The sequence below is a fragment of the Polyergus mexicanus genome, unplaced genomic scaffold (genome assembly GCF_030449975.1).
Source record: "Polyergus mexicanus isolate NDT 795.1 unplaced genomic scaffold, iyPolMexi1.0 SCAF_12, whole genome shotgun sequence".
In the NCBI taxonomy this organism is placed as follows: Eukaryota; Metazoa; Arthropoda; class Insecta; order Hymenoptera; family Formicidae; genus Polyergus; species Polyergus mexicanus.
This window is the reverse complement of record NW_027223332.1, coordinates 7684292-7712209: the sequence shown is the minus strand read 5'-3', so window position 1 is coordinate 7712209 and position 27918 is coordinate 7684292. Positions and strand designations below refer to the sequence as shown.

The window sequence follows — 27918 nt, the reverse complement described above, 5'->3', positions numbered from 1 at the left end:
ATAAAATTAATTTTTCATAAAATATAATAACTTAGACAACTATATGACATATTTACTATTCACATGTCATAAAAACAATTTTATAAGAGAATAATATGTAATACAAGCATTTATCTTACATACAATAATTTCTTTTTGTGTTTTTCTTCCCTCTATTAATTTACATATACTGCAAAATATATATTTCAGAATACATATTGGAAATATATATTTATTTTTAGTAAAATAAATTTTTTAACTAATATAAATATTTTCCATAAAAGAGAGAGGAAGAAAGAAAGAAAAAAGAATGTGTTATTAGCATAAGTTTTAGAAACTTTATGTTCAAAATATATATAATGTGTTTTATATCAAAGCAAAATAAAACAAAAGAGAAAATATAAAATTCTCGATGTATATTCTAAAATATTTTCTAGTATATATGAATTAACAGAAAAAAAGAAAAACCAAGAACAAAAACGAGAAAAATATAAAGAGGATACCTTTTATGTAAGATAAATATATACATTACTTTATTGATTATAAGAGCATAGAATTATTCTTATAAAATATTCTTATGATTAATGATGCATATTGACATTAAATATATCAAATAGAATGTAAATTATTTAAGTTATCATATTTTATAGAAAATTATTTTTATACTACATCTCTCTATGATAAATTTTAATAAATTTTAATTACATATGCATTAGAGATTTTAATTATATACATTATTCTTATAAGATCGTGTTTTATGACTAATATATATTACATAAAGACTATGTTCTCTCTTTCTCTCTTTTTAGAATAGAATATAATTTTTCCAAAACTTATAACAATATATACATTCTTCTTTTCCTCTCTCTTTTTCAAAATATGAATTTTCTATGAAAGCTTATGTCCTATAATAGTACTTTTATTTAAAATAATATATTTTAATAAGATATTTTGAAGTAATAAAGTAAATGTAATTATTTCTTATCTTATTTGAATCATAATAACCTAATCGAATTTATCTTTTACAAACAAAAAAAAATATAATATAATAAAAATTGATATTACATGTACAAACTCCATGTAACTTATAATAAATTATTTAATGTTCTTAAACATCATTATGTAAATAATGACAAATTTCCAAACTTTTTGATTAAATATACGGTTGCACTTCTGCAAAAAAACACAATTTACATGTACATTATTGGCAGATTTTATGACAATTATGTAACTTGTATAAATGTTTTAACTATAGTTACATATGCAATTGCAATTTTAGCAGCTGTGATTTTTATCGTCCAAAAAATATTTTAGAATATCCTCACTAGGGTATCCTCTTTAGAATATTCTATTGTATACATGGGATAAAATTTATAGAACTATACATCAATGGGTTGCGACATGTTCTTGCAAGTCCTCCAACGTGCGAAACGGTTTGTCACATAACTGACATACATGAGAATTTCCGTTATGTATGTCCAAATGTTCCACCAGATCTTCTTCTGTATCAAACAGTTCGTCACAAAGCATACACTGATACTGATTGATGACTCTCATTCCTTGCTTTTCCCATTCTGCTATCGCAACTTCTTCTTCATGCTCCTGCATATGCATTTCCAACGACATCTCCGAATCGAATGATTCTGAGCATTGACCGCAATAATAGACTTCCATATCTTTTGTTTCATTATTGCTCTTATTATCCTGATTTATGCTAATCAAATTGGGATTGTCGTCTTCGTCATCAAACAAATGTTTACCAACGTGCTCTTCTAATGCTTGATCTGATTCCAGAGTATCGCCGCAGATAGCACATTGATATTGTTCTTTGCTGTTGCTCTGTTCTCCTTCACTCAGATCATCGCAATGTTTTTGCAAATGATCCTTCAACACTTCTTCGTCCGTGAATATTTTATCGCATACGAAACAGGTATATGTTTCCTTAGACCTTTCTCCGATATTTTCCCCGTTATCGAGTTTTACGCCTGTACTAGTTATCTTGTCGGACTGGATATCAGATTGACCGTTCTTCTCGGTTAACACATTTTGCACTTTTGTCGCGGTCTCAATTCTCTGATCCTCTTGCAGCGTTGTGGATTGAGTTTTCTGTGACACATCGATACTGCTGGATTTCTTGTTTCCGATCGCGTTTACTATGTTGAATTCCGATTGATCGTGACTTTCCAAATGCCGCACGAGAAGCTTCTCCGTCCGGAACATGGAATTGCAAACATAACACTTGTGAATCTCTGTAGCTGTTTTACAGATATGCGACTTCACGAAACGGGCTTCGACTATCTCATGACATCTCTTGCAACGCATCATTTTTTGCTTATTTTGTCGCGGTGGTGTCGCTGCTGCATTCTCGTTTTGTAACGTCGTGACGTGTGTAATACTAGCGCTTGGCATCATTTTGTGAGTACGAACATGCGCCTCTACATCCTTTCGACTGCTAAATGTGAGTGCGCATACCCCGCATATATGATTTTCGGTTATGGCACCCTCTATCCTGATTGTGTCTTCATAATCGGCCTTCTGTTCGTTCGTTAAATTTTGTTCGACGAAGAGAGGCGTCCATTTAGCGCCATTATCCATAACTTTGATGATCGAACTATTTTCCATACGTTTGACAGAAGTAACGATTTGCTTGTTTGTTCCCAGTGATTTTTTCGTCGCTGAACTGCCATGTGTTATTGCGTGCTCAGTCGAAGTTTTGGATGCTTCTTTGGAAGAGATCACGTCGTCTGATTTGTCGGTATCGGAGTCCAACGCAGAGGTGTTGTAGTCGTTATACTTTATCGGCGGTACAATTCGACGTTTACGAGAAGTTAGGCTGATGGATCCGCCATGACTGCTCCCTCTTGGCGCGGCCTGTTTCAAAACGTGAAGGTTATTGATGTTATAGAGCTTACTCTCTTTTGATATATCTAAACGTTTAATTACGACCTTCGGTTGATATTCGGGTAAACTCATAGCCGCCTTTGCAATCGCCGGCGAAACCCTCGCGAATCCGCATGTATCATCTGCATGTTTAATGATTGAGGACTCGATATTCTTCTTTATAGCTCTCTCTATTATACCTTTCAACTTCTCATCGAGTTTTTTACGAGAAATCGCACTGACATCGTCCAATTTCTCGGGAAATAATGTTTTCGCAACGCTATCGTTTGTACCGAATATTCTGTGCCTCATTTCCTTTTGGACAAAATCTGCCAATTCAACTTGTACACGTTTCAAAACCGACAATTCATTACCCTCTACCTCGATATTTAAACACCTTTCGACAGATTTGGTGTTAACTGGCTTGCTATTTGCATCAGACGTCAAGGGATTATTTATTCTACGTAACTGAACCGCGTCGATAATATCAGTATTTTTTTCCTGACTGCTTTCGTCAATGTTAGAACTCTTAGAATCCTTCGTTAAATTATTCGAATTCTCTTTATCCGCAAGAATCAACGTTGATGATACGGCATATGTAACGTCACCGATCACAAGCTCGGATTTCAACGTGTACGGTGTAAACGTTTCATCGTCAACTTGTGATTCGGATTTTTTTACGCTAACGTCTGCCGTAACATTATTTTCCGCTAACGAAACTGAAGAATTCTCTCGTTCTATTGAACTCTCTAAAGAGGATATATTTTTCTCGGCACTGTTTTTCTCGTCAGTTGGACTTAATAATAAATTTTTCTTATTTGGCTGCAAAGTACTCGAATGCAAATTACTTAATCTCGTTCTACGCGTATCAGAATCTGTCTCTTTGTCAGGAATCACAGTATATTTTTCTGTAAGATTCATTTCTAAATTTTTTAACACTTTTGCAATCCTCTTTTGCCTTTCCGCTTCCTTATCCGCATTATTTTTCGCTCGTGCCTTTTGCACAGGCGATAATTGCGCGTCATCAGAAACTATGGAATCTGTATCAGACACATTCTCTCCTTTCGCGGCCAAGAGTGCCTTTCTCCTCTCTATATAACGCTTTGTGGATGCCTTCCTTCGTTCGATATTTCTGCCGCGTCTCGCAGGTAACCATTTAGTTCTCATAAATCCTGAAGTTGCTTTACTTTCTATATATTCTCCACTGCCATTTTCTGCAGCCTTCTTACTGTTATCAGGATCATCGAGCACTTTGCAAGAGGAATCCTTGGACAAAGTTGGTACATTATTTTCATCATCTGATGATATGTTTATTACATCCAATATAATTTGGCCAGTGTCACGATCAATATTTGTGAGCTCTGATGAAGATGCATCTGCTTTGGGTTTTTTCTGAAATAAAAAAACAGTCAGATTGTGTTTAGCAAAATAACTCTTAGATATATTAGTTTAATAATTCTGTCAAACATTCAACTAAATGTTATATAATAGTTTATTATTGATTAATATAAAAATAACATTATTATGAAACACAATTAATTGTATAAATTTTAGATAAAAACACCTTATCATTATCAGAAATGCTATCTTCACTTCTATTCAAATGTTTCCTTTTCATATTTTCCGTCACACATCTTTCGTCTTTATGAGAATCCTTAACCTAAGATAAAAACGAAAAATGAATAATAATTATATTAAATTAATAAAATGTAGCATAAAAAAAGATATAAAAATTACATACAGGATTAGAAATATCAGATGTTTCCGATATTTCCAACTGTTCCAAAAGAATCTTATTGGACTGTATAAATTGTTCCTTAAACTCGCTCCACATATCCAGCTTATACAAGCATACATGGCATATGACACTGGGTAAATTTTCTTCATGCTTGACCTGTATTAAAGAAAGACGGAATAAGTATTCGCGTGGAATATCGAAGTAAATATATCCTCAAAAAACCTACATCAATACAGGTGCATTTGGCTAGATCCTTAAGCTTGGATTCCACATTCTCGTCGTTAATATCGGTCATGCAACCGTGATCAGCCAAGCAGATGCGACAGCGCTCGGCCATGTTCGGTTTTCTCGACATCGTATCGCGAGAAAGGGTCAAAATAATCCGGGATGTTCAGAGGAATCTCAACGGCGGTCCAAAGTACGTAGCGAACTAAATCGCGGCGGGTTCCCGCACATCACTATCAGTAACCTTAAGATCCCACGTGATTCTGACACGAGCCAAGCCGATGCAACGGCAAGACTGAAATCGACGCAACGGTACAACCTTCCGAATGACGATCGTGTTGTCCTACGCAGTTGCCGTATCGTTCAAACTCACTTTCCGCTGCTCTCACGATCAGATTCACTCGCGACGGCGGGATGCATCCGCCATTACAATGCCAGGCAAAGCACAAAGCGCGCAAAGGAATCATAATATGGCGCACCCGATATGTGTTGCGTGAATCTGTTGGCGCTAAATTCTAACTCTATCTTGCTCTATCTTAATACTGCATTGGTGTACCTATGTACATACATATGCACATCGAACCGCACAGAGTGGACGTCCTATTGGCTAAGCTCCGTCGAATGGGTTCTCACCTTCTCACTCGATCGTCATCAAAGACGCCGTAATCGAAAATAAATTTTTGTCGGTTATGCGGAGCCCGGAATCTACCGACATTACTGATCGTTGGTATCTGCCAATATTAGGAAATGATCATGATGAGATACCAAACACCTAAAATGTGACACATCGGTTGTCGGTATCCGGGAAAAGGAATTTTCTAGCAAATTCCTTGAAATCGATTTGTGCATTGTGCCTTGAAGCCTTGAAGCACGATTACACAAAACTAGAACGAGTCTCGAATCCGCCGACACGCATGCAAGCAATCGCGTTTTGGGCAGAATAACATATAATAAGTTCTCGAACGTGTTTCATTTCCTAATACGTACGTATTTTTGTTAATACATTTTATATATTTACATACATACATTTCTTTTTTAGCGTAATTTCCTTTTTTCCTGCGGAATCATTTCCTGCCCGCATGGCATTCGCGCGCTTTACGCATCGAGAAAGTTCTGTGATGTCGAGACTGAGAACTCGAGCATAAAAATTATTACGATTTTATTCCGCGGAGACAAAAGGGACTTTTTCTTTCATTCAATAATTTTGCCTTTTATCTGTAGAATGGTCGAGATAGATCTGTCACCTGCGAAGGACAAGGGTGTATTGAAGGAAATTATCAAGGAAGGAGAAGGAGATGCAACTCCAACAACCGGTTGCAAAGTAAAAGTCCATTATACTGGTACCTTGTTGGATGGAACAAAATTCGATTCCAGCACAGACAGGGACAAACCGTTTAAATTTGATCTTGGACGTGGCAGCGTTATTAAAGCATGGGACATCGCCGTAGCCAGTATGAAAAAGGGTGAAATTATTATATTGACGTGTGCACCCGAATATGCCTATGGCAAGAGTGGTAGCCCACCGTCAATCCCACCTGATGCTACCCTGAAATTTGGAGTAAGTATATATAAATAATAATTGTGTTAATTATTGCCAAATTATAACTGAAAATAAAGTGCTAGTTTTTAAGAAATCCTTTATATATCTGCGTTAAGAGAATTTGTCATCTGTATATATATCGAACATTATAGTACATAATTAATAATTAATAAAAAACTATTTATATAAGTCATTATAATTCTAACATATTTCTTTAGATTGAACTACTTGATTGGTATGGAGAAGATCTAAGTCCAAACAAGGATAAAAGCATTGAAAGATTCCAGATTGTTGCTGGAAAGCCTTATGCTAATCCAGAAGATGGTACCCAAGTGAATAGTTAGTAACCTTAATTTAGTAAGCTTAAATTTGTTATATATATATATATATATATTCTTATTTCTATATAATAATTTTTATATATTCTTAGTACATTTGGTTGGAAAGTATAACGGACAAGTTTTCGAAGAGAGAGATGTAGAATTTACTCTCGGAGAAGGAGAAATTGTGGGAGTTGTGGAGGGTATAGAAATAGCGTTGCAACGTTTTTTAAGCGAAGAGAAATCTAGACTTTTAATTAAAAGTAAATATGCATTTAAGGAAAAAGGAAATTCTGAATTTAATATTCCGCCGAATGCAGATGTGGAATATGAAGTAGAATTAAAGAACTTTGAAAAGGTAATTGTTATTTCTAAATAGTATAAGAATATCTTTTTAGTGACTTCTTAATTTTCTTAACTACTAATTGCATGGCATTTGTTACAGGAAACAGGCATATGGTCAATGAAGCCAGCAGAAAAGATAGAACAAGCAAAGATACAGAAAGAAAAAGGAACGAAATATTTGACATCTGATAAAATCAATTTAGCCATTAAAGTTTACCAGAAAGTTTTCAAGTATTTAGATAGTAAATCAGATTTCGAAGATGATCTCATGAAAGAGAGGGATAACCTGGCATTAACAACTCACTTAAATCTCGCTTTATGTTATCTAAAAATCGATGATAACATTTTGGCAAAAGAACAATGTACTAAAGCCTTAGAATTGGATCCCGAGAATGAAAAGGCCTTGTTTAGAAGAGGACAAGCACATCTTAAGCTTACATCACCTGAAGACGCTATCATAGATTTTCAGCAGGTTCTAAAAGTACAGCCGAAAAATACGGCGGCGTCTAAACAAATTTCAGTTTGTAATTATCTTATTAAGAAGCAATTAGCTAAAGAGAAGAAACTTTATGCAAACATGTTTGATAAGTTTGCGCAAGAGGATAAACAGGTTTGTGAAAAACAATAATGATGAATAATTGCTTCTAATCAACATGATCTTTTCTTATACCAGAATTTTATATCAATTGCTGCGGGTCATGAAGTTATTGTTATATTTTTAATTATTTAAAACTATAAAAATCACCTCTATAATGTTCAATAGTTGGATATTGATGGCTATTCATGTTTTAATACTTCAAGACAAATAATATACTGTAGAAAACGCATTTGTTATAAGTGTCCTGAATTATATAAAGGCTAATTAATTTAAGCCAGTAAATCTTGAAAATAAACTTGTATTTATGTTTGACCATAAACCGTGAGTAATGTCACAGAAGGAGGAGCAAAAACTGAAGGAACAACCAGATGTGATGCATGGGACTCTAGGAGAATGGGGACAGGAAGAAAGACCCGGAGGTAGAGACGCAACTGCCTTTGAAAAGGAAAATCCTAACATACTTATGCTCAATGCTAATGGTTCTGGTGAATTCAAAAACATGTAAACAATGGCCTCTTTTTTTTCTTTCTTTACACTGCCCCTTGTAACTGCCAGCAAATTGATATCTCATCTTTTAAAAAAATTTTAAGTATTATATATTGAGACTTTTCCAAACTTTTAAACAATTTTCTTTTTATCATGTATAATCTACATAGATCACGAATTATGTCTTTTTATTTATGTGCATGAATTGTATGTAAAAATTTTTTAAGAACACATTCTCTTCCTTTCAAAGAATGAGTAGAGAGTAGAACATTTCTTTGAAAAACCATCTTATTAATCTTATTAATAGAATAAAGTTTTCAAGACATGATTATGTCATATCTATTGTGCTCCGATTTGTATTGTATATTATCACATTCAGAATTTGTGCAGAATTGTGTACAATTATGAAATTATTGTATTTCAAAATATGCTATTCCATTATATGATACCATTGTTTTTAAACTTACTTTAGTATATTAATTAGCATTATATATGCTGTAATAACATCTGAAGAGGAAATAATGTGAATTTATTATGTTCAAATAATGATATACAAATTGTCCCAGTGGATAAAAATGCGCATGGAATTATGTATTTTGTGTAAGTTGAAAAAGATATTCAATATTAATAAAAAAATATATACACACACATATATATATATATATATATATATATATATATATAAATGTACATTGCTAATAAATTTTCTTTTCCATTTGTGATATGTGCATATAATCAGTGCTGTGTATGTGTATATATATATATATATATATATATATATATATATATATATATATATATATATCTCACAGCATTGATTATATGTACATATCACAAATGGAAAGGACAATTTATTAGCAATGTACATTTTTTTCATATATTATCTATGCTAATTCACAAACCATGTACGATTTAATAGAATTAAAAAAACATTACAAAATCAAGTATATAAGATTGATGAAACTTGACGAAAATTCAACATCATCCTATTTCATTATCTTATTAATTCAATCTCTTCTAATTTCCGTGTCTTTCTATAATATTTAATCTATAAACTAAGAATCTTTCTGAATGAATCAGCATAAATTTGTTAAAAGCATGAGTTTTTATTTGACATGATATATCACGTTTTCTATAGTATGTGTTATATGAAATAAAAGATAATACATTGCGCACAAAAATTTTATTTTTCAATTTTATCTTTAAGCAACATATTACATAAATAAAAATAATGTTATAAAAAATGTTTTAAAATTGTAATTGTTATAATGTAAAAACATTTTATCCAATCCTTTATATTTTTTTTCAATTTAAAGTAAATGTGATTTAAAAAATAAACTATTTCAGTTATCATGTTTCAGAAATGTATTTGATATGTTATCTGTTATATTAATAATAGAATACACGACATACATATTCGATGCAGGAATGGCTTTATGATAGTGTCCAAACCATCACAAAATTGAGATTTTCTGCAATGCGTCGATTGCTAATATGCCGAGGGAGACTAGCATTTACCCAGAATTGAGAATAAGATCTTATTCGAACGCGCAGATAATCTAGAGTTGATGCACTTTTGCATAGAGATAGAAATGCGATAAGAAACGAAGAAAAAAAAATAGCCCTTTATAAAAAATCGGAAATGTTTGATATTATACATGCTATTTAATATTGTGCATTATACATGTATATTTATAGCACTTGGCAAAATATATATGTCTTAGCGAGTCGAGAAGACTGAAAAAAATATTCTTTCTCTTCTTGTTTTTAACAAAATTATACATACAATACATAGGTTTCGCATTGCTTTGATGATAGAATGTTCTCGAGAAATAATTGCCGTAGATCTAGATCATTCCTTATGAAGCAAAATGTATATATATTCCAAAGCACCCGCTGATAACACCGTCCTGGTTCAATAGGAAGGGAGAAAGAGAGAGAGAGAGAGAAAGACAAAAATAGCCCTCTCTCCGCGAGTAGCGTGTCAGATAAGGTATATATCCTATATCCTATACCGAATGTGTCTGGGTGTACCATCTACCATCTACCATCCAGTTATAGGCAAGAACGTTGAAAGAACGACCTCGCAAGTTTGACTGGATCTACAGTGCGAGAGAACAGAATCGTCTGCTAGAGAGACTGAGCTTTTAAAAGAGATAGGAGATATTCGCGCTCGCCGAAATGCCCAACATAATAAATGATATAAAACTGGACTTTAAGGACGTGCTGCTGCGCCCGAAACGGAGCACGTTGAAAAGCAGATCTGACGTGAGTGTCATAAAAAATAGCGCTATAATTGGCGCAAATTAGAATTATATCTGTTCGTTGCTGCCTTTATCCGTATATCCGTCTTCGTCAGACGAAAAAAATTCAGCGATTAGAAGCGCGTTATCTGTTATGAGATAATTCGAGATACATCGAAGTGTAGCTGAGAATACTTCTGTGACTTTTCATCTAAATTTATAATTTAAATAAATCGATGCGTATATATAGAATTATAATTTCCTTTATTATCGTTTGCGTCCTGTAAAAAACGATTATTTACATTACACAATCAAGTTCGATATGTAAAAATTTCTTCATTAATTTAATTTTAATTATTATATCACTTTCTGTTAGTAGAAATTTTACTATATCAGAATTTTATATTAATATAAAAAATTTCGTATCTTGCACATTTTTACATGAGAAAATTGATATATATATTCTTAGATTATATATATATAATATTGGCGTTTTATGTATATATTAAATTATGATTGTGAAAAATGTGATCATAAAAATATATATAGAAACAGGAATATATAATTATATATATATATATATAATATTTGATGTTTTATATTAAATTGTGATTGTGGAAAATGTGATCGTAAAAATATGTATAAAAACAGGAATATATATATCAATTTTCTCATGTTGTAAAAATGTGCAAGACACGAAATTTTTCATATCAATATAAAATTTTGATATAGTAAAATTTTTACTAACAGAAAGTAATATAATAATTAAAATTAAATTAATGAGAAAATTTTTACATATCGAAACAAATTTGAGAACTTTGTGTAATGTAAATAATCGTTTTATATATATATATTCCAGTTCTGGATGGAATGGAATTGGGATGTCCCAAACTAAAGAAATGAATTCAGCACGTCAAAACAAGAAATTTTTTTATTTGGCACTTTGATCAAATTTCAAAAATAACGCTTCCCCAAATCAAAATTTAATAAAAATAAGATATTGCCATTTTTACTAAATTCAGGTATTAAAGGCATAAAAATCATTATTCAAACGATAAGAATTATGTCTTAGAACATTATAAAACATAATTCTTATCATTTGAGTAATAATTTTTATGCCATTAATACCTGCAATTAATTTGGTACAAATAGCAATATCCTATTTTTGTTAAATTTTAATCTAGGGAAGTCTATTTTTAAGATTTAATCAAAGTGCCGAGGAGGAAAGCTTCTTGTTTTGGTATGCTGAATTTTTCCCTTCAGTTTGAACATGTTCTGGAACACCTTGTATATGCACACATAATATTAATAAATTTTAATAATTTATATTTTTCAGGTCGATCTTTTTAGAGAAATTACATTTCGCAATTCTAAACAAACATACAGAGGAATTCCTGTAATGGCATCTAATATGGATACAGTTGGAACATTTGAAATGGCAAAAGCTTTATCAAAGGTATAGAAAAATTTAATAATTTTAGAGTATATTATATATGAAAGATTTATATATATATTGAGCTTTTGTTAATGTTTTTTAAAAATAAGTTTAGATTTTATCACACCATTATGTTCAAGTATATAAGTCAAATATTATTAATATATTAAGATGTGATTATATCAAATCATAATATGATACAATGCATCATAATATGATACAAATCATACTTATTATGCACATTTTTTTAGCATGGTCTTTTTACTACGATCCATAAATATTATACCGCAGATGAATGGAAAAGCTTTTCCACATTAAATCCCGACTGCATAAAGAATGTAGCAGTCAGTTCAGGAACAGGAAATGAAGATTACGAACGACTTTCAAGCATACTAGAAGCAGTGTCAGAAATATCATTTATATGCTTGGATGTTGCAAATGGATATTCCCAACATTTTGTTGAATATGTAAGAAAAGTAAGAGCGCGATATCCGAATCATACTATAATTGTAAGTAACTGATTATTTCTTATTAGCTTTTAATTAGAAATATACATTTAGTGATTTATTTGGCTATTTGAATACTAATCTATACTTTATATTTAAATATAAAGATTAATTGCTGCCGCTACAGGCAGGAAATGTTGTAACAGGAGAAATGGTGGAAGAATTAATACTTTCTGGAGCAGATATAATTAAAGTAGGAATTGGTCCAGGTTCTGTATGCACAACACGGATGAAGACTGGTGTGGGCTATCCCCAATTAAGTGCTGTGATTGAGTGTGCAGATGCGGCACATGGCTTAAAGGGGCATATTATTGCTGTAAATATTATATTCTATCATAGATTGACATGAACATAGATGTACGGATTATTTCTTATTTTTATTAATATTTATTGCAGGATGGTGGATGTACTTGCCCTGGAGACTTGGCGAAAGCGTTTGGTGCCGGCGCAGACTTCGTCATGGCAGGTGGAATGTTTGCGGGTCATGACGAATGTGGGGGCGAAGTTATAGAAAAGAATGGAAAGAAATTAAAACTTTTTTATGGAATGTCCTCTAATACAGCTATGAAGAAGCATTCTGGTGGTGTTTCGGACTACAGGTAAGAATTATTATTATAATGCTATAAGTGCGATATGTTAAAATAATAAATAGAAAGTTATTCACATGCTATTTTTGTACATGTAGGTCTTCAGAAGGAAAAACTGTCGAAGTGCCTTATAGAGGTTTAGTCGAAAATACTGTGCTGGATATATTGGGTGGTTTAAGATCCGCTTGCACTTACACAGGAGCCGAGCGTTTGCGTGAACTACCGCGACGAGCGACATTTATACGCTGTACGCAACAATTAAATCCTATGTATGGTCCCCCTCCAGAAATGTAAAATTATACAATTATTAAATTATGCTCTCCTTAGAGAAAGCTTAGGAAAGAAAATTTTAAACGCCGATATCTGTTGATCGCGTATTATTGGCGAATAATATTTATAAATGGGCGAAAATGCAGTCTTACTCAAATGCTTATCACTTGGTGTGAAGACATTCAAGTATTACGAATTAATGCTAAATACGCTCAAAAATGGAAAAGGAACATTAATCTTTTATGCACAAAAATATAGAATTTCGTTTACATTAAACACTATTTTGCATCATTCAAAATATATATGCTCTTATTTTAATAATTTACATATATAATTCTCTATATAACAATAAGACAGAATATAGATTTTTAAAATTATATTTCATATTTAAACAATGATTGTTATTATACTCTATATTTTTATTGTTACTTTTTATTATAAAATTTGAATATTTATGTATTTTACAAATCTTGCATTAAATGTGCCCTGTATCTATATAATACACTCTGCCTATGTATAACACCTTACAGAATTTATTCATATATGAAAATCTTTCATACGTATTTACTATTTGCTTCTCTTGATCAGAGAAACTGGAAAACTTTCTGTTGCACCTGTCCCTGAAACATTCGCCAATGTCAATTAATTACATGCATAAAAAGTATAAAATTACAGAAAATATTTTAACTGATAAATAAGATTGAGGATATCTTCGTGCACTCAAAAAAAGGAAAAATATTGTGTTATTATAATAAAACAAAAGAAATAGAGTTTATATACACAAATTCTATTCTTTCTCTATAATTTAAGATAATGTGAAAATAGCAATAACATAATTATAGTAGCTGTTACATTATTGCTATATTCATTAGCTCAAATAATAAAGAAAGAATAGTTATTTACATGTGTTTCAATATAAAAGCAGCACATACTCAAATAAATTTTGTTTAATATCTTATTTCAAATATTTCCCAAGCAATATGACAAAATTTATTACAAATGTCTTTCAATTGAACAATGAAATAAATATGTATATTTGAAATATAATGCCACAGAAGAATTCTAAACAAAAAACTTTAAATTGTTTTATTAATAATAAATATTAATGCAATTAATTGCATTGAAAATGTATAAATAGGGAAAAATATAAGGAAAAATATTATTACATGTTTCAAATACATATTTTTCGTGTTACATTAAAAACATTAAACATATAAGTAACAAAGCCAAACAAAAACTTTTATTAGAAACGAAATAATAATTTCTTTTTCGTTTTTATTGAAACACTTGTTGAACCATTGACTTCTTTAAATATTGTTTAAAACTTTTCATATTGTGACTTTTTGAGAATAGGATTTCATAAATATATAAGCATAATATTAAATTGATTTTATATTTAAAAAAAAAACGCATGATATAATCTTATTCTAATATATAACTGAACTTTAATGAAAGCTATAATTGGCTCTTTCAGTTTTGTAATTTCAAATATCATATTAAGTGGCATGTTGTATAATCATTCATTATTTTACATTACCGCGTAAAAATAAAATAGAAATATATATATATATATATATTATAAAAAAAAATACAACGCGATTATTGTTTTACTCAAATTCCTTTTTCACAAAGGATGAAGACGCATGTACATACAAAAACCTATGAATATATTACTATTTATGAATAGGATATATTTAAAGAGACATTACATATTAGAGATATAGTTCGTACAAGTTTTTTACTTGAAAAGTTTTTTATAAATGAAAGATGTTAGAGATTAGAGATAAATCAAGAAGTATATTAGTATTTTTAGTGAATAAGATCCAAATAAATAAATCAAATAAATTTTCCACGATCTTAACTTGTTTGATGCAAAATATTTAATATTAAAAATATATAAAACTTGTACGAAGAGATAATGTGTGTCATCCACAATTTTTTGCAAGTTGAATCTAATTTTACCATAAAAAATTTGTAATCAAAACGAAAAATACTTCACTTCTTTGATACATCCTATATTCCACCTTTCACATATCCTGTATCCATTCATCTAAATTATTTTAAAAGAACTTGGTATATATATAATAATAGAAATGTACAAAAATTTGAAATATTTTACAAATGACTAGTGAAGTCTTCCAAAACTGAATTATCCAGAAAAATAAAAATTCAATATATTTCATTACAGTATGTCATGTAAAATCACATGTAATACTGGTTAAGTAAGATTTAGAATACGATGTTGGTAAACTATATTCTACATTATGCGTTACATATATCCCATCCAATTAATCTCCAGTTTGCAGGTCCTGATTCCTCCAAGTATGTATATGTAGATTAGTGCTGAATGAAATATTTTAAATTGTAGATCCCCACATGGCTTATTGTAGGACGGGTAAACTTCGCTCTAACTGGCTGCTTCAAATATCTAAAAATAGTATTGGTATTTCACGAGAGAAAGCAAAAAAAAGCAAAGTAAAATTGTATTTAACACCAGTGCAATAAGACATATGCATATATAAATAGTCGTATCATGTATCTTTCTGTATACATAACGTAGATAAAATAACGTTCATGAAAAACATATAATAGCTGTATCAATTACAGCATGTAGTATAGTAAATATTTGTAGTTATAATGAAACACGAGTAGTTCAAGTAAATAAATCTTGTCAAGACATAAATAATGAGTTATATAATGCTACAAAATATGCTAGTATCGTTCATAACAATGCATTTATAAGGATATAATTTAACAAGTTTAATAAGAGAGAGAGAGAGAGAGGATGCAATAAAATAGGTACAGATGTCGATCCCTCGTTCCACTTTCTGATCCGCTGCTTCACACCTGCCAGCTTCAACTTATATTACAATAATACATATTATGGAACAAAAATACATACAATAAGTATAAGTAGAACACATATATCATTATTGATACTATATTATAATATTAATTTTTTTCAAACAAACTTGTTGTTTGATACTTTTTGTTACTTAAACTTAGAACGATCCTACTATATATGTATATGTATATATATAAAAAACACATGAAACATATTATAGTATAAACAGAATATAATCGATTCTCAATGACATTTTCAAAGATATATGAAGATTATGAAGCAGTCAACTATTTATGATAAAAGTTATATGGAGATATAGCAGGTATTAACCGTATCCCGATGGAAAGCTATCTGAAAACTATCTGAAATAAACAAATAATTATGGTGAAAGAGATGATCAGTGTGTACAAGAAACAGATTTTATTTCAAAGGTGTAGAATTGTGTCATTATTCAAATTATCACATGAGAAAAAATCACGATATTATCATAGATTTTATATTTTGCAAAGTTTAGTTCAAATTCCCTAAAAGAGGTTCAATGAATATCAGGGGATAACATATCCTTATTCTTACACCATTGATTTATAGCAATGTTGAAATATCAAGCCAATATAAGGATACATATCATATTATACAAATTATGAAGATAGATAAGATCAACTGTTAAATATAATTGAGAGATTTAAATAGATAAGCAGTATATATAAACACAAATCTGAAAATTATGACTGCTCTTTGTATTGATATGTAAAAGCAGCTTCATATTGGCTTATTAGTATAATTGCAGCGTTAAAAAAATTGTACAAATTTTTACAATCATTAATTTTGAACAGCATTATTAAATATATTATTGAATTGCTATCCATTGGAATTAAAGCTTTTACGTCTAACTATTGTGCCAAGATATAAACTTACTAATCATTTTGATCTAATATGTCACATTAATATATTGCATGTTTTATACAATTTTTTGTGTGTATGCTTACATATTAAATATATATATTAAATACCAAGATCATACTTACAGCTTGCCTTTCTCTCAAATGGAAGTTTAATTCTCAGAACTGGACTGTGAGTAGGGGTAATTCTGATACCCTGTTGGGAAAGAAGGGTTTTGCTGTCCCGTCTGTGATTGAGAATTAGATCCAGCATTTGCTGCGTAATAACCACCAGGTGCTGAACCAGCATTCATCGTTGGATAATTTCCGTAAGTTTGAGGAAATGCGTTGGGCGTGGTGCCCGGTGGGCCAGCCGACTGTCCCTGTAGAGTCTGCATTTGTTGTTGAGCCATTTGGTTTCCTTGCATTCCGAGCTACGTAATATCATATAAAGTAAGTAACAAACAACAAAAAACACAGTATTTCAAGGAAAATACCTTGCCCGCCTTCATTTGAGCTTCTATCGCTTCGGCTTCCTTAATTTTGCCGATGCTTCTGTAATATTCCGCCCATTGGACGCTATAATCGGCCTGACCTCCATTTTGCGCGGCGCCCGCCTGCTGTTGTTGCTGAGTTGGTTGCTGTTGCTGTTGCTGACTTGGTCCAGCAGAATTCGTTGTCGCTGGATTAGATTGATTTTGCGAATTTCCTAAATAAAATTTATCCAATCTAATAGTTTTGCAGAAACTAATCGTAAAATCTCCTCTCGCGTATCTTTCCAACAAGTATTTCCTTGTAATGTAAAATTATAAAAATTACCTGCTTGTTGATTATGATCTTGCTTTCCTTGTTTTGCTTGTTGTTCTATCATGTCTGCTTCTCTATGCATACCTAATGACCGATAATATTCGGCCCATTGAGCGCTGTAGTCCGGTTGACCAGTCTGCGGATTGACTTGTACAGGAGCTTGATTAGCATTGCCTGCAAAACAATTTCTTTGTATAACAAATATGGAACTTATCATCTTAAATGTTATAAGGAACAAATAAAACCGTACTTCCGTCATTGGATTGCGGTTGGCTTGGCCATGCTTGATATCCTGTATTCCAATTTGGATTATATCCAACTGCTCCTTGTGCTCCAGCATATGAAGAACCAGCTGGACCCTTTGAATAATAAATAGAAAAATTGTTTATTTTAGTTATATAAAATGTAATTATATATAAGGATAATTATATATATATATATATATATATATCAAAAACATACCATGCCCAATTTTTCGCTAAATATTCTCTTTGCATGTTCAACTTGTTCGGGATTTCCCCGAATAATGAAAATTTTTTCATTTTCGTTACTTTGATTCCTTCTATCTAATTCGCAATGCGCTCCTGTCTGTTGATTGATCTGTTTGATAGTCTCGCCACCTAAAGTTAAAATAAATGATAGCAAAATAAATTTTAATGCAAGATATTATGTTAAAAGTCGAAAGGGGATATAACGTTACTACTTATTAAATATATTAAGCTTTTTACAAACTAAAATTATTCAAAAAAATTAAAAGCCTTAACAATGCATACAAATCTGTATAATTAAAACAAATAAAACAATTTAATTAATTAAAACAAATAAAACAACGAATAAAAGATAAAACCTTTGCCAATTATAATTCCGCATTTAGAAGATGGAACGGTGTACGTCGTCTCAATTTTATCTTGCATAGGACCACCTTGTCGCCTATCCCAACTTCCATATTCGTTTGGATTGCGATTGCCACCAAATCCATTACCTCTCAAACCACTTCTGCCTCCCATATTATTTCTACCATCATCTCTCCTCTAAAGATACAAAAACAAATCAAAATTAATAACATTTCTAAAATTAATAAATAAATAATAATAGTAATTAGCAGAAATTAGATTGTTATTGTGTTATTAAAAAAATATATAGATTCTAAATTCATACAATATATGAATTTATTTGATTTTAATACAATATATGTACCATAACACTGTCAATTAGCTCTTGAATTCGTTGACGAGCTTGTTCAACAGCTTGATGCTTTCCTGATAATAAACATTTTCTATCACCGGGACCATCTTCTCTTCCTTGTTGAAATTGAACTTTAGCTCCACTTTCTGCTTGAATCTTTTTTATCATATCTCCACCTTTACCAATAACAACACCAACTGCTGCTCTTGGAACAAGTACCTAAATTAAAAACAATAATATATTTTGTAAATTTAAAAAATATAAACTTCCCTATCTATAATTGAATCCTAATTTAACAAAATTTTATCAATTTTAATAAGATTATTAACCTCTACTCCATCACTATTTGCAGGACCGTGATTAAAGCCACTATCATTAGAATAATTTCCTGTTCTTTCTCCTGTACCTCTTCCTCCTCTATGAAACATTTGCATTTCTTTTTCAGCTATTAACTCATAAACTAATTGTTTTGCATATTCAACCTTTTGAGGGTCTCCTGTTATTCTATATAAAAAAAAGGAATATCGACTTTAAACAATTATGCAATATTGATTTGATAGATAAAATTAGGAGGAGCAATTATTTTTACATAGGAAAAAGATTTTTGTGTTTTACCTCAATGGTTTTTCTTGTTCCTGAGATGGCCCTTCCTGAATAACAACCATTTTAGCTCCAGATTTCTCTTGAAGTTGCTTTATGGTTTCTCCTCCTTTGCCAATTATCAGACCAACTTTAGGACCTGGAATCATTATCTCAACAAATCCTGGATGTCCCATCATTCCTCCACTACCAGTACTACCAGTACTAGTGCTGCTCATATTCATATCACCAATTCCCTCGCTTCTGCTTCTTTGATTTACTATTGACAATACAAGCTCCTTTGCTCGGCTGAAACAGACAATGCAAGTGTGTAATTTTTTCTTCGATCAAAACATATTTCACACATGAAGAGATTTAATCATTATACAATAATAAAATTTGTTTGCAACACATAAATATGCAATAATATCTATTGTGGGCCAAAATGTTATATATCATACATTTGTAACATCTTTTTTTTTAGTAATCAATAACATTTTTCAAATAATGCAATAAAAGATTTAGAGGTTTCAAAGATTTTGTATTAAAATGCTATAGGTTTAATTTTATAAACAGTATTAAAAATATAAATAAAATCTTTTCTTGATGTTGTGAGATTAACACCTTCCCATGCATATCCTATCCTCCTTCCTTCTTTCTCTTTCTCTCCCTCTCTCTCTCTCTCTTTTTCTCCATACCCTATTGAAAGCAAAAAACTATTAGTAAATACAAAATTATTAAATCAAAAGATCAACTCATTGATCAATTTTCAATGACCAGAAATTCTGAAGCGTACAGAAAGTTTGAACCCGCTCTATTGGCATCCAGGAGCTAAATAAAGATTCTGTAAAACACTTCATAATTTCAATATGCAGAAGCATATGTCCTATATTTGTAAAACACACACACACATGTTAAGATAAAATTGTAGTACATAAAATACAAGCTATGTTATCAGAATTAACCATATCCCAATCACATATTCTAATAACTAGAGTCATAAAGCAATGTGCAATATTCATGTATTATGGTAACATCACAGTTTTGATAAATGATTCAGTTGCGATTCGAGGAATAAGATGGGAATGTGGTGACAAGATTTGCACTTAAATAAATTAGAATATAAAGAATCCCTGTATAAAAATTTTTAAGGAGGATAGCAGATTTGCTTGGCTGATTTATATATAATTTTAGCAGGAAAGTATTTTTAACAAGATCCAATCTATGAATATAGAACCAACAACCATATTTCACTTCAATAATAAAATAAATACATTCAAAATTAAGAGATATAACAAATTCTAATCATTCATCGCATATATATAAATTTGTGGTATATATATTGCATTGCATACAAAATAGTTAAAATTAACAAAATAAGAAGGGAAAAACAAGTTACTTGACAGCTTCTCTCGAACCAGTTAGCGTACAAACACGCTCAGGCAGTCCACCGCTTTCAGGTGCCATTTGTATCTTACATCCTGTTTCACTTTGCAATCTTGTTATCTGTTCTCCACCTCTGCCAATTACTGTAAATATATTACTATTACATAAAAGCAATTATATATTTACAATATATAAAATGCTCCTACTATTGTATTTCAAATATGAGAAATAATTAATATAAAAAAATCATATCAATAACATACCATTCTGAGATGATAAACAATTGCATGAATTAATGCTAAGATAATAATGCTTAAACTATCACATATTTAAACAGTAGCATTGTTATATAATAAATAATAAAATAAGGATATTATAACAGAAAATTCTTAAACTTACAATACATTATAATATGTGTACAACATATTGCAGAATATTACAAGATATATTCATATAAGAAATATAGACATATTTAAACAGTAGCATTGTTATATAATAAATAATGAAATAAGGATATTATAACAGAAAATTCTTAAACTTACAATACATTATAATATGTGTACAACATATTGCAGAATATTACAAGATATATTCATATAAGAAATATAGAGCAATTTACTATTGTTTTTTTACTTACTTAAACCAACCATTTTGTCTGGAACTCTGATATCTTCATTACATATACCACCTACATTGGAAGAAGCTGGTCTAGATCCTTGACTACTTGAATCACTGATAGAACTGCTTGTAGGTCCTCCACGAATACCTATTAAAGGATCTGATACTAAGGATGCCATTTTCTTTGCTTCTGGTTCTAAAAATACAAAATTTAATATAATATTAATAACTACAGAATGTAATATGGTAAATGAATCATTTACTAATGTAATAAAATTAAAGAAATAGAGAGAATAATATATATATATATATATATATATATATATACACAACAAACATATATATATATATATATATATATATATATATATATATATATATATATATATATATATATATATTACCTGAACTATCTTCTAGAGGACGTTTTAACTTGGAATCTTGATTATTTGCACCAGCTGGATTTATTTTTGCGGCAATCTAGAAAGATTAATTCAACATATAAATCTTAAAGAATGATATTTTTTCAGATAATATAATATGTACATAAAAAATTTCCCATAGTTTACTACATCGCAAGATGCAGCAGCATAAAGTTTAGACATAATAAAATAATGCATTTGTAATCGTGTGCTAGAAAGGACATAACGCTCTTGCAAAGTGGAAGAAGCTGGCAGATGCGGTCTTGGCGGGCAAACGTTTACTCATTATAAAGCATCCTGGCCTAATGATTATCATCGACGTGTCACTTTCAAAAATTATGATTACCTGTTTGGCGCGTTGCAGTGCCGCCGCAAACGCGGTGCTTTGACTAAAGTTTTGAGGCGGAGCAACCGCTGAATAGTCACTCATGCTGGTGCATGAAGTTGTAGGACGATAATGGATTAATTACACTGTGTGCACGTGTGTGTGTGTGTGTGTGTGTGTGTGCGCGTACGTGTGTGGTCCTGCCTATCCAAAATCGTCACCGGTGTCCGATACAATTCGCTTCGTCGTACGAAGTCTAGCACATAGACAAGAGACACGGAAGATTCGCAAACACGAAAACGATACTATTCTGATACGCACGACGGTATTTGTCAGGAGGGAAAAGATTTACGAGAGTGTGAAAGAAACGCACTTTCACGAGAAAAGAACGGCACGGCGCAAGCGTCAGTCATTGGAAGCGCGGTCGTTTTAGTGCGAAAACTCACTTCTGCCTTCTGCCGTCTGCCGTGCGATTTGTTCTTTGTTCTCCCCCCAAATGCGGAAAACATTAAGCCTGTATCAGAGACTATGAATTGAAGATTGAAAATTAAAAATTGGTATCTATTTTTTATTATTCAGAATAAAAGAAGCTGAAATTTTTTTTCTGATTGATCAAATTTTAATCTTCAATTTTCAATTTCCATTTTATCTTCAATGTATAGTCTGATATGGACTTTAAAGCGGGAAGCACACACTTTTGCATAAACGCATAATCATAAGCATAAAGAATTTTATTGGTCAATTTCCTTATGCATAAGGAAATGGACCAATCAATTTTCTTATGCTTATCATTATGCGTTTATGCAAAAGTGTGTGCTCCCCGCTTAACGATTATTGTAGCGTGCGTTTCACTTGACATTAGAAATGCTATGAGTGACTTGATTGGACCAATAGGCAAAAATGGCAAAGATTTCCTTATCCTGGATTGGTCAATGAAATACTGGACATTTTGGATGTTTATTATGATTGCGTATGTGTGTAGACCAATGTCACAGCTACACACACAATAAAAAAATTAATTATTTCTCATCTTTATCTATTATTTACTGAAAGTTAAACAAAGATAGAATGACGCTCGTGTGCACATGAGTGATATTTGCGAACGCGGTTCTGTATATACCGGCATATATACTGGTTTGAGCTCTCGCCCAAACAGTTAATGGGGATCTCTGGAAACCTACTCAATTTGGAGAAAAATCTTTTTATGCTATAAATCGAAGTAAAGAAGAATATATCTTTTCGAAAATGTGACTGGAACTCTTGCAATCTTAGTTTCTGATATGACCTTAGCAGAACAGGAGACTGCATTAACGACTATTTTTTGTGAGAAAAATCGAAATGAATTTTATTCCAAAATCTCATCAATGATAAGAAATTTTTCTAAAACTGAAGAAAAAATTCAATTGAAGAGATTGACAGGATTTTTAGCTTTGACTTTAATGAGGGCTTCTACCAAAAATGCTAACCAATTGAGAAATGCATTCTTGAAAACACAGTACAGAATAAATTTAAATGTCCTAGCTGGTTGGCCGAATGAATTCTCTTTCTTTCCTCCATGTAATGCTTGTATCAATATTTGTATTGAATACCTTGCATCGGACTGTTCCACTACCTCCTCTATGTTCACTCTCCTTTCTTCTGAATATGTTTTATCTAGACAATCAGAATATCAAGACCCAACAGTGTCTAGATATCTCGATGCAGCAGTTCTTACACATACAGCTAAATATGGATTAGAAATGATTGAATTAGTGGAACAAGCTGTAGCTATAACTGGACTTGAATTGATAGAATTATGTAAAAAAACTTCTCATGGAGTGTAATACAGAGTATTATTGGAATTCAATCGAGGATTTCTTCAAAACATATCAAGATAAAGAAAGACCTTAATATGGCTTCAATTGGGCTCGAATCATAAATGTTGGATATCTCAGATATTATTCTCCAAAAGACATGTTACCTTTGGCAGGTATTTTTGCTGGAATCATTGAACAACAACAAGGATCAGGTATTTGGAATGCAAAATGGGCCAAAGAGTATATAGGGTTCATAAATCTTAATCAAATGAGAATTTGTGGAAAACTTGTGTTCGAAATGACCAGAAAAAGACAAGAAGTAGAAAAAGTACACGATGAAAATTGAAAAGACAGTATAGATTAGATATTTAAATAACACAATATAAATTTTCATAATTTTTCCAGATTTCCATTAAAAAAAAAAAAATATATACATGTTATACATATACCATATGCTCAATACATACATCCACATTATATCTCTAAATTTAGAAAGAAAGTAAAAAAGATCTTTTTTTTTATAAGTGGGTTTATTATTATTTATATTATATAGAATTTTCTCATATAAAAATAATAATTATTTTAATAAAATAAGTAGATCATAGTGTGTATAAGGTAACAAAAGATAGGAATATATGCATAAATGTTAAATAATAATAATTTGCTTTCATACTTAATACACAGGGAATTATTTTACATTGTATATATATTAAATTATACATACAGAAACAGAAATATCTTAATACACAATAAATTTGGGCATATCCTGAAACATATATGAAATGCATCAATATCTGCATAAATTTGTATTAAGATATCCCTGTTTTCTCGCGCGCATGCGTACATATATAAAAATTATAACTATATTATTATAAATTATAATAACCAACTATGTATTCAAGTACAAATATAAAACCAAATATAAATGTAGAAAAAACTTGTATCAAATGGTATTCCACCATTTTTTAAATTTACTACATTTATCTTTTAATATCAACATCTAAAAAAAGACTAATCAATTAAATTAAACTAATTTCTAAGAAATACTGAGAATTGTACTTCATTAATTGTTAAGTACATGAAAAAAGAGATTATTTATCTATTGTTAATCCTTCTTTCTTTCTATATTACGTATTCTTTCTATTAAAGCCCGTGTTATGTTACCAGGTATTATTTGATGTTCTTTTATTAGATTTCTAAGAGCATTAGCAACCTGAAAGTGTATTCAAATATTTTCAGATATATAATATTATTGGTGAAATATATAATATGTATATTTCATATCACCTTTAGCTGCAACTCTTCAGGTGTAAGATTTCCGTCATATGGAATAGGCTTACCCACATATGTTACCAATTTTACTGGAAAACCACCATAGACCGGTGCAAAAGGAAATTTTGTCCAAGTATATATCCTCAGCCACATTCTTCTTCCCCAACTCACTGTTCTAAATGCTTCTCTGATATTTCTCGTAAAAAAAGGAATTATACTCTAATAACAAATAAGTATTACAGGATAGAATCTTCATAAAATAATACAAAATTTTATGGAAACATACCACTTTTGCATCCAAGGCAACCTTTGCAAAACCCATTCTTTTTTTCCACATTAGTTCATAATAAGAATCCCCAAACTGAGCTTCATATACTCCACCCGGAGAGATAGAGAGCATATTACCCTCCTTTAAAATAGCAGAACATATTTGAACTGTACCAGGTATCACTTTCAAAACATCAGAAATGATAGACCATCCAGGAAATTTAAAGAGAAATCGATCTGCTACTGTATGGATTAGTTTTGAATTAAATAAAAATACTTTGGATGTGAAATAATACAAGTCAATTGGAATAGCTCCATGGTAATATATAAACAATACTGGTTTATCCTGTGGGATATTTTCTAAACCCACAATTTCATATCCTGTTTAAGAATTACATTCTTCATTAGTAATCAAATTTTGTAGTAAATAAATTTATATAAATTGATTTAAATGGAATAGAATATATCTTATCAAAATAGTTTATCAAATCAAAATATATACCATGCCAGATCCAACCATGTGCATCCCAGAGAGCTGCGACCATATAGCGTGCTGCATTTTGCCACGCAGTGCCATAAGCATTTCTTAGTCTAACTCTGAAAGAAACAAAATATTTTGTATTACATAAATTAAGAAAATGTTTAGAACATAAAGAATTTTATTAAAAGACATAGAATATTTTGCAGATTGATGCGGGCATGAAACTATCTTTTTTTTGTTTCTAAAAAAATGAATCACAATTAGTGTAATTTTATTAGTGTAATTAACAGCTTAATAAATTTAACATTTTATTATAATAATATTTTATTATAATAATATTATAAATATTATAATTTATTATAATAAATGCTAATTAATTACATTATATAAGTAGCATATATACAGTTAATAATTATTTTATCTTTAAACCTGTGTAACTTGTAGATATATAATATTATGGAATTTGAATACAACAGTAGCACAATCATAAACGGGAGCAGAAATGTTATGAGAAGTGGCATTAAAAGCCATGACAGCCACAATGTAAAATCCACGTCGATATATTCAACTGAAAAAATAATGCTTACATTTTTTTAAAATTCTTAGAGAAAGAAGATTATAAAAATGCACATTAAACATTTTTTAAATAAGAAATGCGGCACAAAATTTTTTTTCAATATAAAGATTACACATATATCACATATGTAAATATACCTAAGCAAAAGCTTTTACAAACAAATTAATTGTTATAAGGATAAAATAAATATTAGAATGATGTTGCGCATTTAATAGTAATATCCATAAAAAAGGCTAACATTAATACAATGTTTTTACCTATAATCTCTTCTATTCTTGGCCACACATTGTATACAAAGGAAAACATATTTAGATTTACATATAAGAAAAGAAATATCTAAGACAAAGATTAATTAATAAAATGATTGAGAGTAATATCTTTGCAGAAAGCGTTCATAACATATTCACTGTTGCTAACAGACTGACGATTTTATGACCTTGTATATATACATTCAGCATATTTAGCATTTTCATTTATATTCTAAAATCATTTCCTGCAAAATTAATTGCTATGCGCTGTCGCTCGTACTCGTTGGATTGATTACATTATTATCGCATATATTAGATATTAATCATCATATCAATTCAAATTTTATCGAATCATTCAATAAAGTGGTATACGTGATCAATTTTGTTTTTATAATACGTGTGTTTATATCGCGTCATTGTATAAAATTATTATTTCTTTAATTATTTTTTATGTATTATTTTATATTATATATATATCGACGGATCACTCTGAAATTCACCGACCGGAAGAACGCTAAATGTATAGCTGTCAAATGCACTGTCATGTCATAATGTGTAGTCCGTCAACATATTATCAATAGCACAATAGTACAGTTACAGCATATACTACTTTGACTATAGAAGTATCTTCGACTATGGAAATATGGACTGTTTAGTCTATATATATATATATATATACTTCAGATAATAATTGCTGTATTATGATAGCGATACTGTTTGAATCAAGAAAATGTTTTCTAAAATGTTCCGAAACTCATTTCTCTCATATATATAACGTACAATGATTAATTCAATATTAATTCGAGATCATGAAAGAAGGTGTAATCAGCTGATGTCTCCAGTCTGCTCCAGTCTGAAGTTAGCATCAACGTTGCAATCCTTATTTTTTAGATATATTTTTATGGTTCCTGTATACGCGGCAAGAAAATACAATTCTCTACATATCCTAGTATCAATGGGATTATTATTCTAATCCATTAGGACCGAACACACTCATCTCATTTTTTCTATTCATATAGATATGCGCGGAATAAAAACACCGTGCATTTTGTTTTTCGTTCATTTTCTCATGATACTTTT

The 27918-nt window shown here is 30.5% G+C and overlaps 5 protein-coding genes across 11 annotated transcripts; 2 read left to right on the top strand and 3 right to left on the bottom strand.

Moving 5' to 3' along the window:
- Positions 1–621: 621 nt before the first annotated feature.
- Positions 622–5473, bottom strand: LOC138938418 (uncharacterized). Of its 2 annotated transcripts, XM_070305357.1 has the most exons (5): positions 4824–5473; positions 4601–4753; positions 4424–4519; positions 2926–4251; positions 622–2850 (listed from the first exon to the last, which is right to left on the bottom strand). In XM_070305357.1, exons 1-5 carry the CDS (start codon positions 4950–4952, stop codon positions 1366–1368), a joined length of 3189 nt encoding a protein of 1062 aa, XP_070161458.1. In that variant the 5' UTR covers positions 4953–5473; the 3' UTR covers positions 622–1365. The 2 variants fall into 2 exon arrangements, with proteins under 2 accessions (XP_070161458.1, XP_070161457.1); XM_070305356.1 differs by having other exon boundaries at positions 622–4251.
- Positions 5474–5660: 187 nt separating this feature from the next.
- Positions 5661–8713, top strand: Fkbp59 (FK506-binding protein 59kD). 2 transcript variants are annotated; one of them, XM_070305364.1, is made up of 6 exons: positions 5661–5805; positions 5862–6380; positions 6581–6701; positions 6793–7040; positions 7128–7637; positions 7963–8713. In XM_070305364.1, the coding sequence occupies exons 2-6, from the start codon at positions 6045–6047 to the stop codon at positions 8128–8130; spliced, it is 1383 nt and encodes a 460-aa protein (XP_070161465.1). In that variant the 5' UTR covers positions 5661–5805; positions 5862–6044; the 3' UTR covers positions 8131–8713. The 2 variants fall into 2 exon arrangements, with proteins under 2 accessions (XP_070161465.1, XP_070161464.1); XM_070305363.1 differs by having other exon boundaries at positions 5662–5805; positions 6044–6380; positions 7963–8709.
- Positions 8714–10284: 1571 nt separating this feature from the next.
- On the top strand, positions 10285–13527 carry LOC138938421 (GMP reductase 1). Its single transcript, XM_070305365.1, has 6 exons — positions 10285–10379; positions 11691–11810; positions 12041–12298; positions 12423–12611; positions 12692–12894; positions 12981–13527. Exons 1-6 carry the CDS (start codon positions 10293–10295, stop codon positions 13174–13176), a joined length of 1053 nt encoding a protein of 350 aa, XP_070161466.1. The 5' UTR covers positions 10285–10292; the 3' UTR covers positions 13177–13527.
- A 78-nt stretch (positions 13528–13605) lies between these two features.
- On the bottom strand, positions 13606–22633 carry Psi (P-element somatic inhibitor). 4 transcript variants are annotated; one of them, XM_070305362.1, is made up of 14 exons: positions 22219–22633; positions 21855–21930; positions 21470–21646; positions 20846–20975; positions 19483–19755; positions 19197–19371; positions 18880–19086; positions 18530–18713; positions 18145–18302; positions 17933–18041; positions 17695–17856; positions 17373–17584; positions 17023–17309; positions 13606–13772 (listed from the first exon to the last, which is right to left on the bottom strand). In XM_070305362.1, exons 1-13 carry the CDS (start codon positions 22300–22302, stop codon positions 17049–17051), a joined length of 2208 nt encoding a protein of 735 aa, XP_070161463.1. In that variant the 5' UTR covers positions 22303–22633; the 3' UTR covers positions 13606–13772; positions 17023–17048. The 4 variants fall into 4 exon arrangements, with proteins under 4 accessions (XP_070161463.1, XP_070161461.1, XP_070161462.1 ...); XM_070305360.1 differs by lacking the exon at positions 13606–13772 and adding an exon at positions 14445–16355; XM_070305361.1 differs by lacking the exon at positions 13606–13772 and adding an exon at positions 14445–15580.
- Positions 22634–24541: 1908 nt separating this feature from the next.
- On the bottom strand, positions 24542–27419 carry LOC138938270 (DGAT1/2-independent enzyme synthesizing storage lipids). 2 transcript variants are annotated; one of them, XM_070305124.1, is made up of 6 exons: positions 26848–27419; positions 26443–26581; positions 26035–26129; positions 25552–25913; positions 25281–25484; positions 24542–25206 (listed from the first exon to the last, which is right to left on the bottom strand). In XM_070305124.1, exons 1-6 carry the CDS (start codon positions 26894–26896, stop codon positions 25099–25101), a joined length of 957 nt encoding a protein of 318 aa, XP_070161225.1. In that variant the 5' UTR covers positions 26897–27419; the 3' UTR covers positions 24542–25098. The 2 variants fall into 2 exon arrangements, with proteins under 2 accessions (XP_070161225.1, XP_070161226.1); XM_070305125.1 differs by having other exon boundaries at positions 24544–25206; positions 27343–27403.
- Between the last annotated feature and the right edge of the window lie 499 nt (positions 27420–27918).

Bases quoted from the DNA above. Each gene is read 5' to 3' on its own strand.
- LOC138938270 (XM_070305124.1), bottom strand. From the start codon at position 26,896: ATGTTTTCCTTTGTATACAATGTGTGGCCAAGAATAGAAGAGATTATA. The intron at 25,914-26,034 runs GTATATATTTTG...ATTCTTAAACAG, and splicing joins ACATGGTTGGATCTGGCATG to GATATGAAATTGTGGGTTTA. The intron at 25,485-25,551 runs GTATGTTTCCAT...ATTTGTTATTAG, and splicing joins TTGCCTTGGATGCAAAAGTG to AGTATAATTCCTTTTTTTAC.
- LOC138938418 (XM_070305356.1), bottom strand. From the start codon at position 4,952: ATGTCGAGAAAACCGAACATGGCCGAGCGCTGTCGCATCTGCTTGGCT. The intron at 4,754-4,823 runs GTAGGTTTTTTG...TCTTTAATACAG, and splicing joins CCAAATGCACCTGTATTGAT to GTCAAGCATGAAGAAAATTT. The intron at 4,252-4,423 runs GTGTTTTTATCT...TTTTTATTTCAG, and splicing joins GCATTTCTGATAATGATAAG to AAAAAACCCAAAGCAGATGC.
- Fkbp59 (XM_070305364.1), top strand. From the start codon at position 6,045: ATGGTCGAGATAGATCTGTCACCTGCGAAGGACAAGGGTGTATTGAAG. The intron at 6,381-6,580 runs GTAAGTATATAT...ATATTTCTTTAG, and splicing joins ATGCTACCCTGAAATTTGGA to ATTGAACTACTTGATTGGTA. The intron at 6,702-6,792 runs GTTAGTAACCTT...ATATATTCTTAG, and splicing joins AGATGGTACCCAAGTGAATA to TACATTTGGTTGGAAAGTAT.
- LOC138938421 (XM_070305365.1), top strand. From the start codon at position 10,293: ATGCCCAACATAATAAATGATATAAAACTGGACTTTAAGGACGTGCTG. The intron at 10,380-11,690 runs GTGAGTGTCATA...TATATTTTTCAG, and splicing joins CGTTGAAAAGCAGATCTGAC to GTCGATCTTTTTAGAGAAAT. The intron at 12,612-12,691 runs GTAAATATTATA...TATTTATTGCAG, and splicing joins TAAAGGGGCATATTATTGCT to GATGGTGGATGTACTTGCCC.
- Psi (XM_070305362.1), bottom strand. From the start codon at position 22,302: ATGAGTGACTATTCAGCGGTTGCTCCGCCTCAAAACTTTAGTCAAAGC. The intron at 20,976-21,469 runs GTAAGTAAAAAA...ATATATTTACAG, and splicing joins AGACAAAATGGTTGGTTTAA to TAATTGGCAGAGGTGGAGAA. The intron at 19,372-19,482 runs GTAAAACACAAA...TTTTTTATATAG, and splicing joins GAACAAGAAAAACCATTGAG to AATAACAGGAGACCCTCAAA.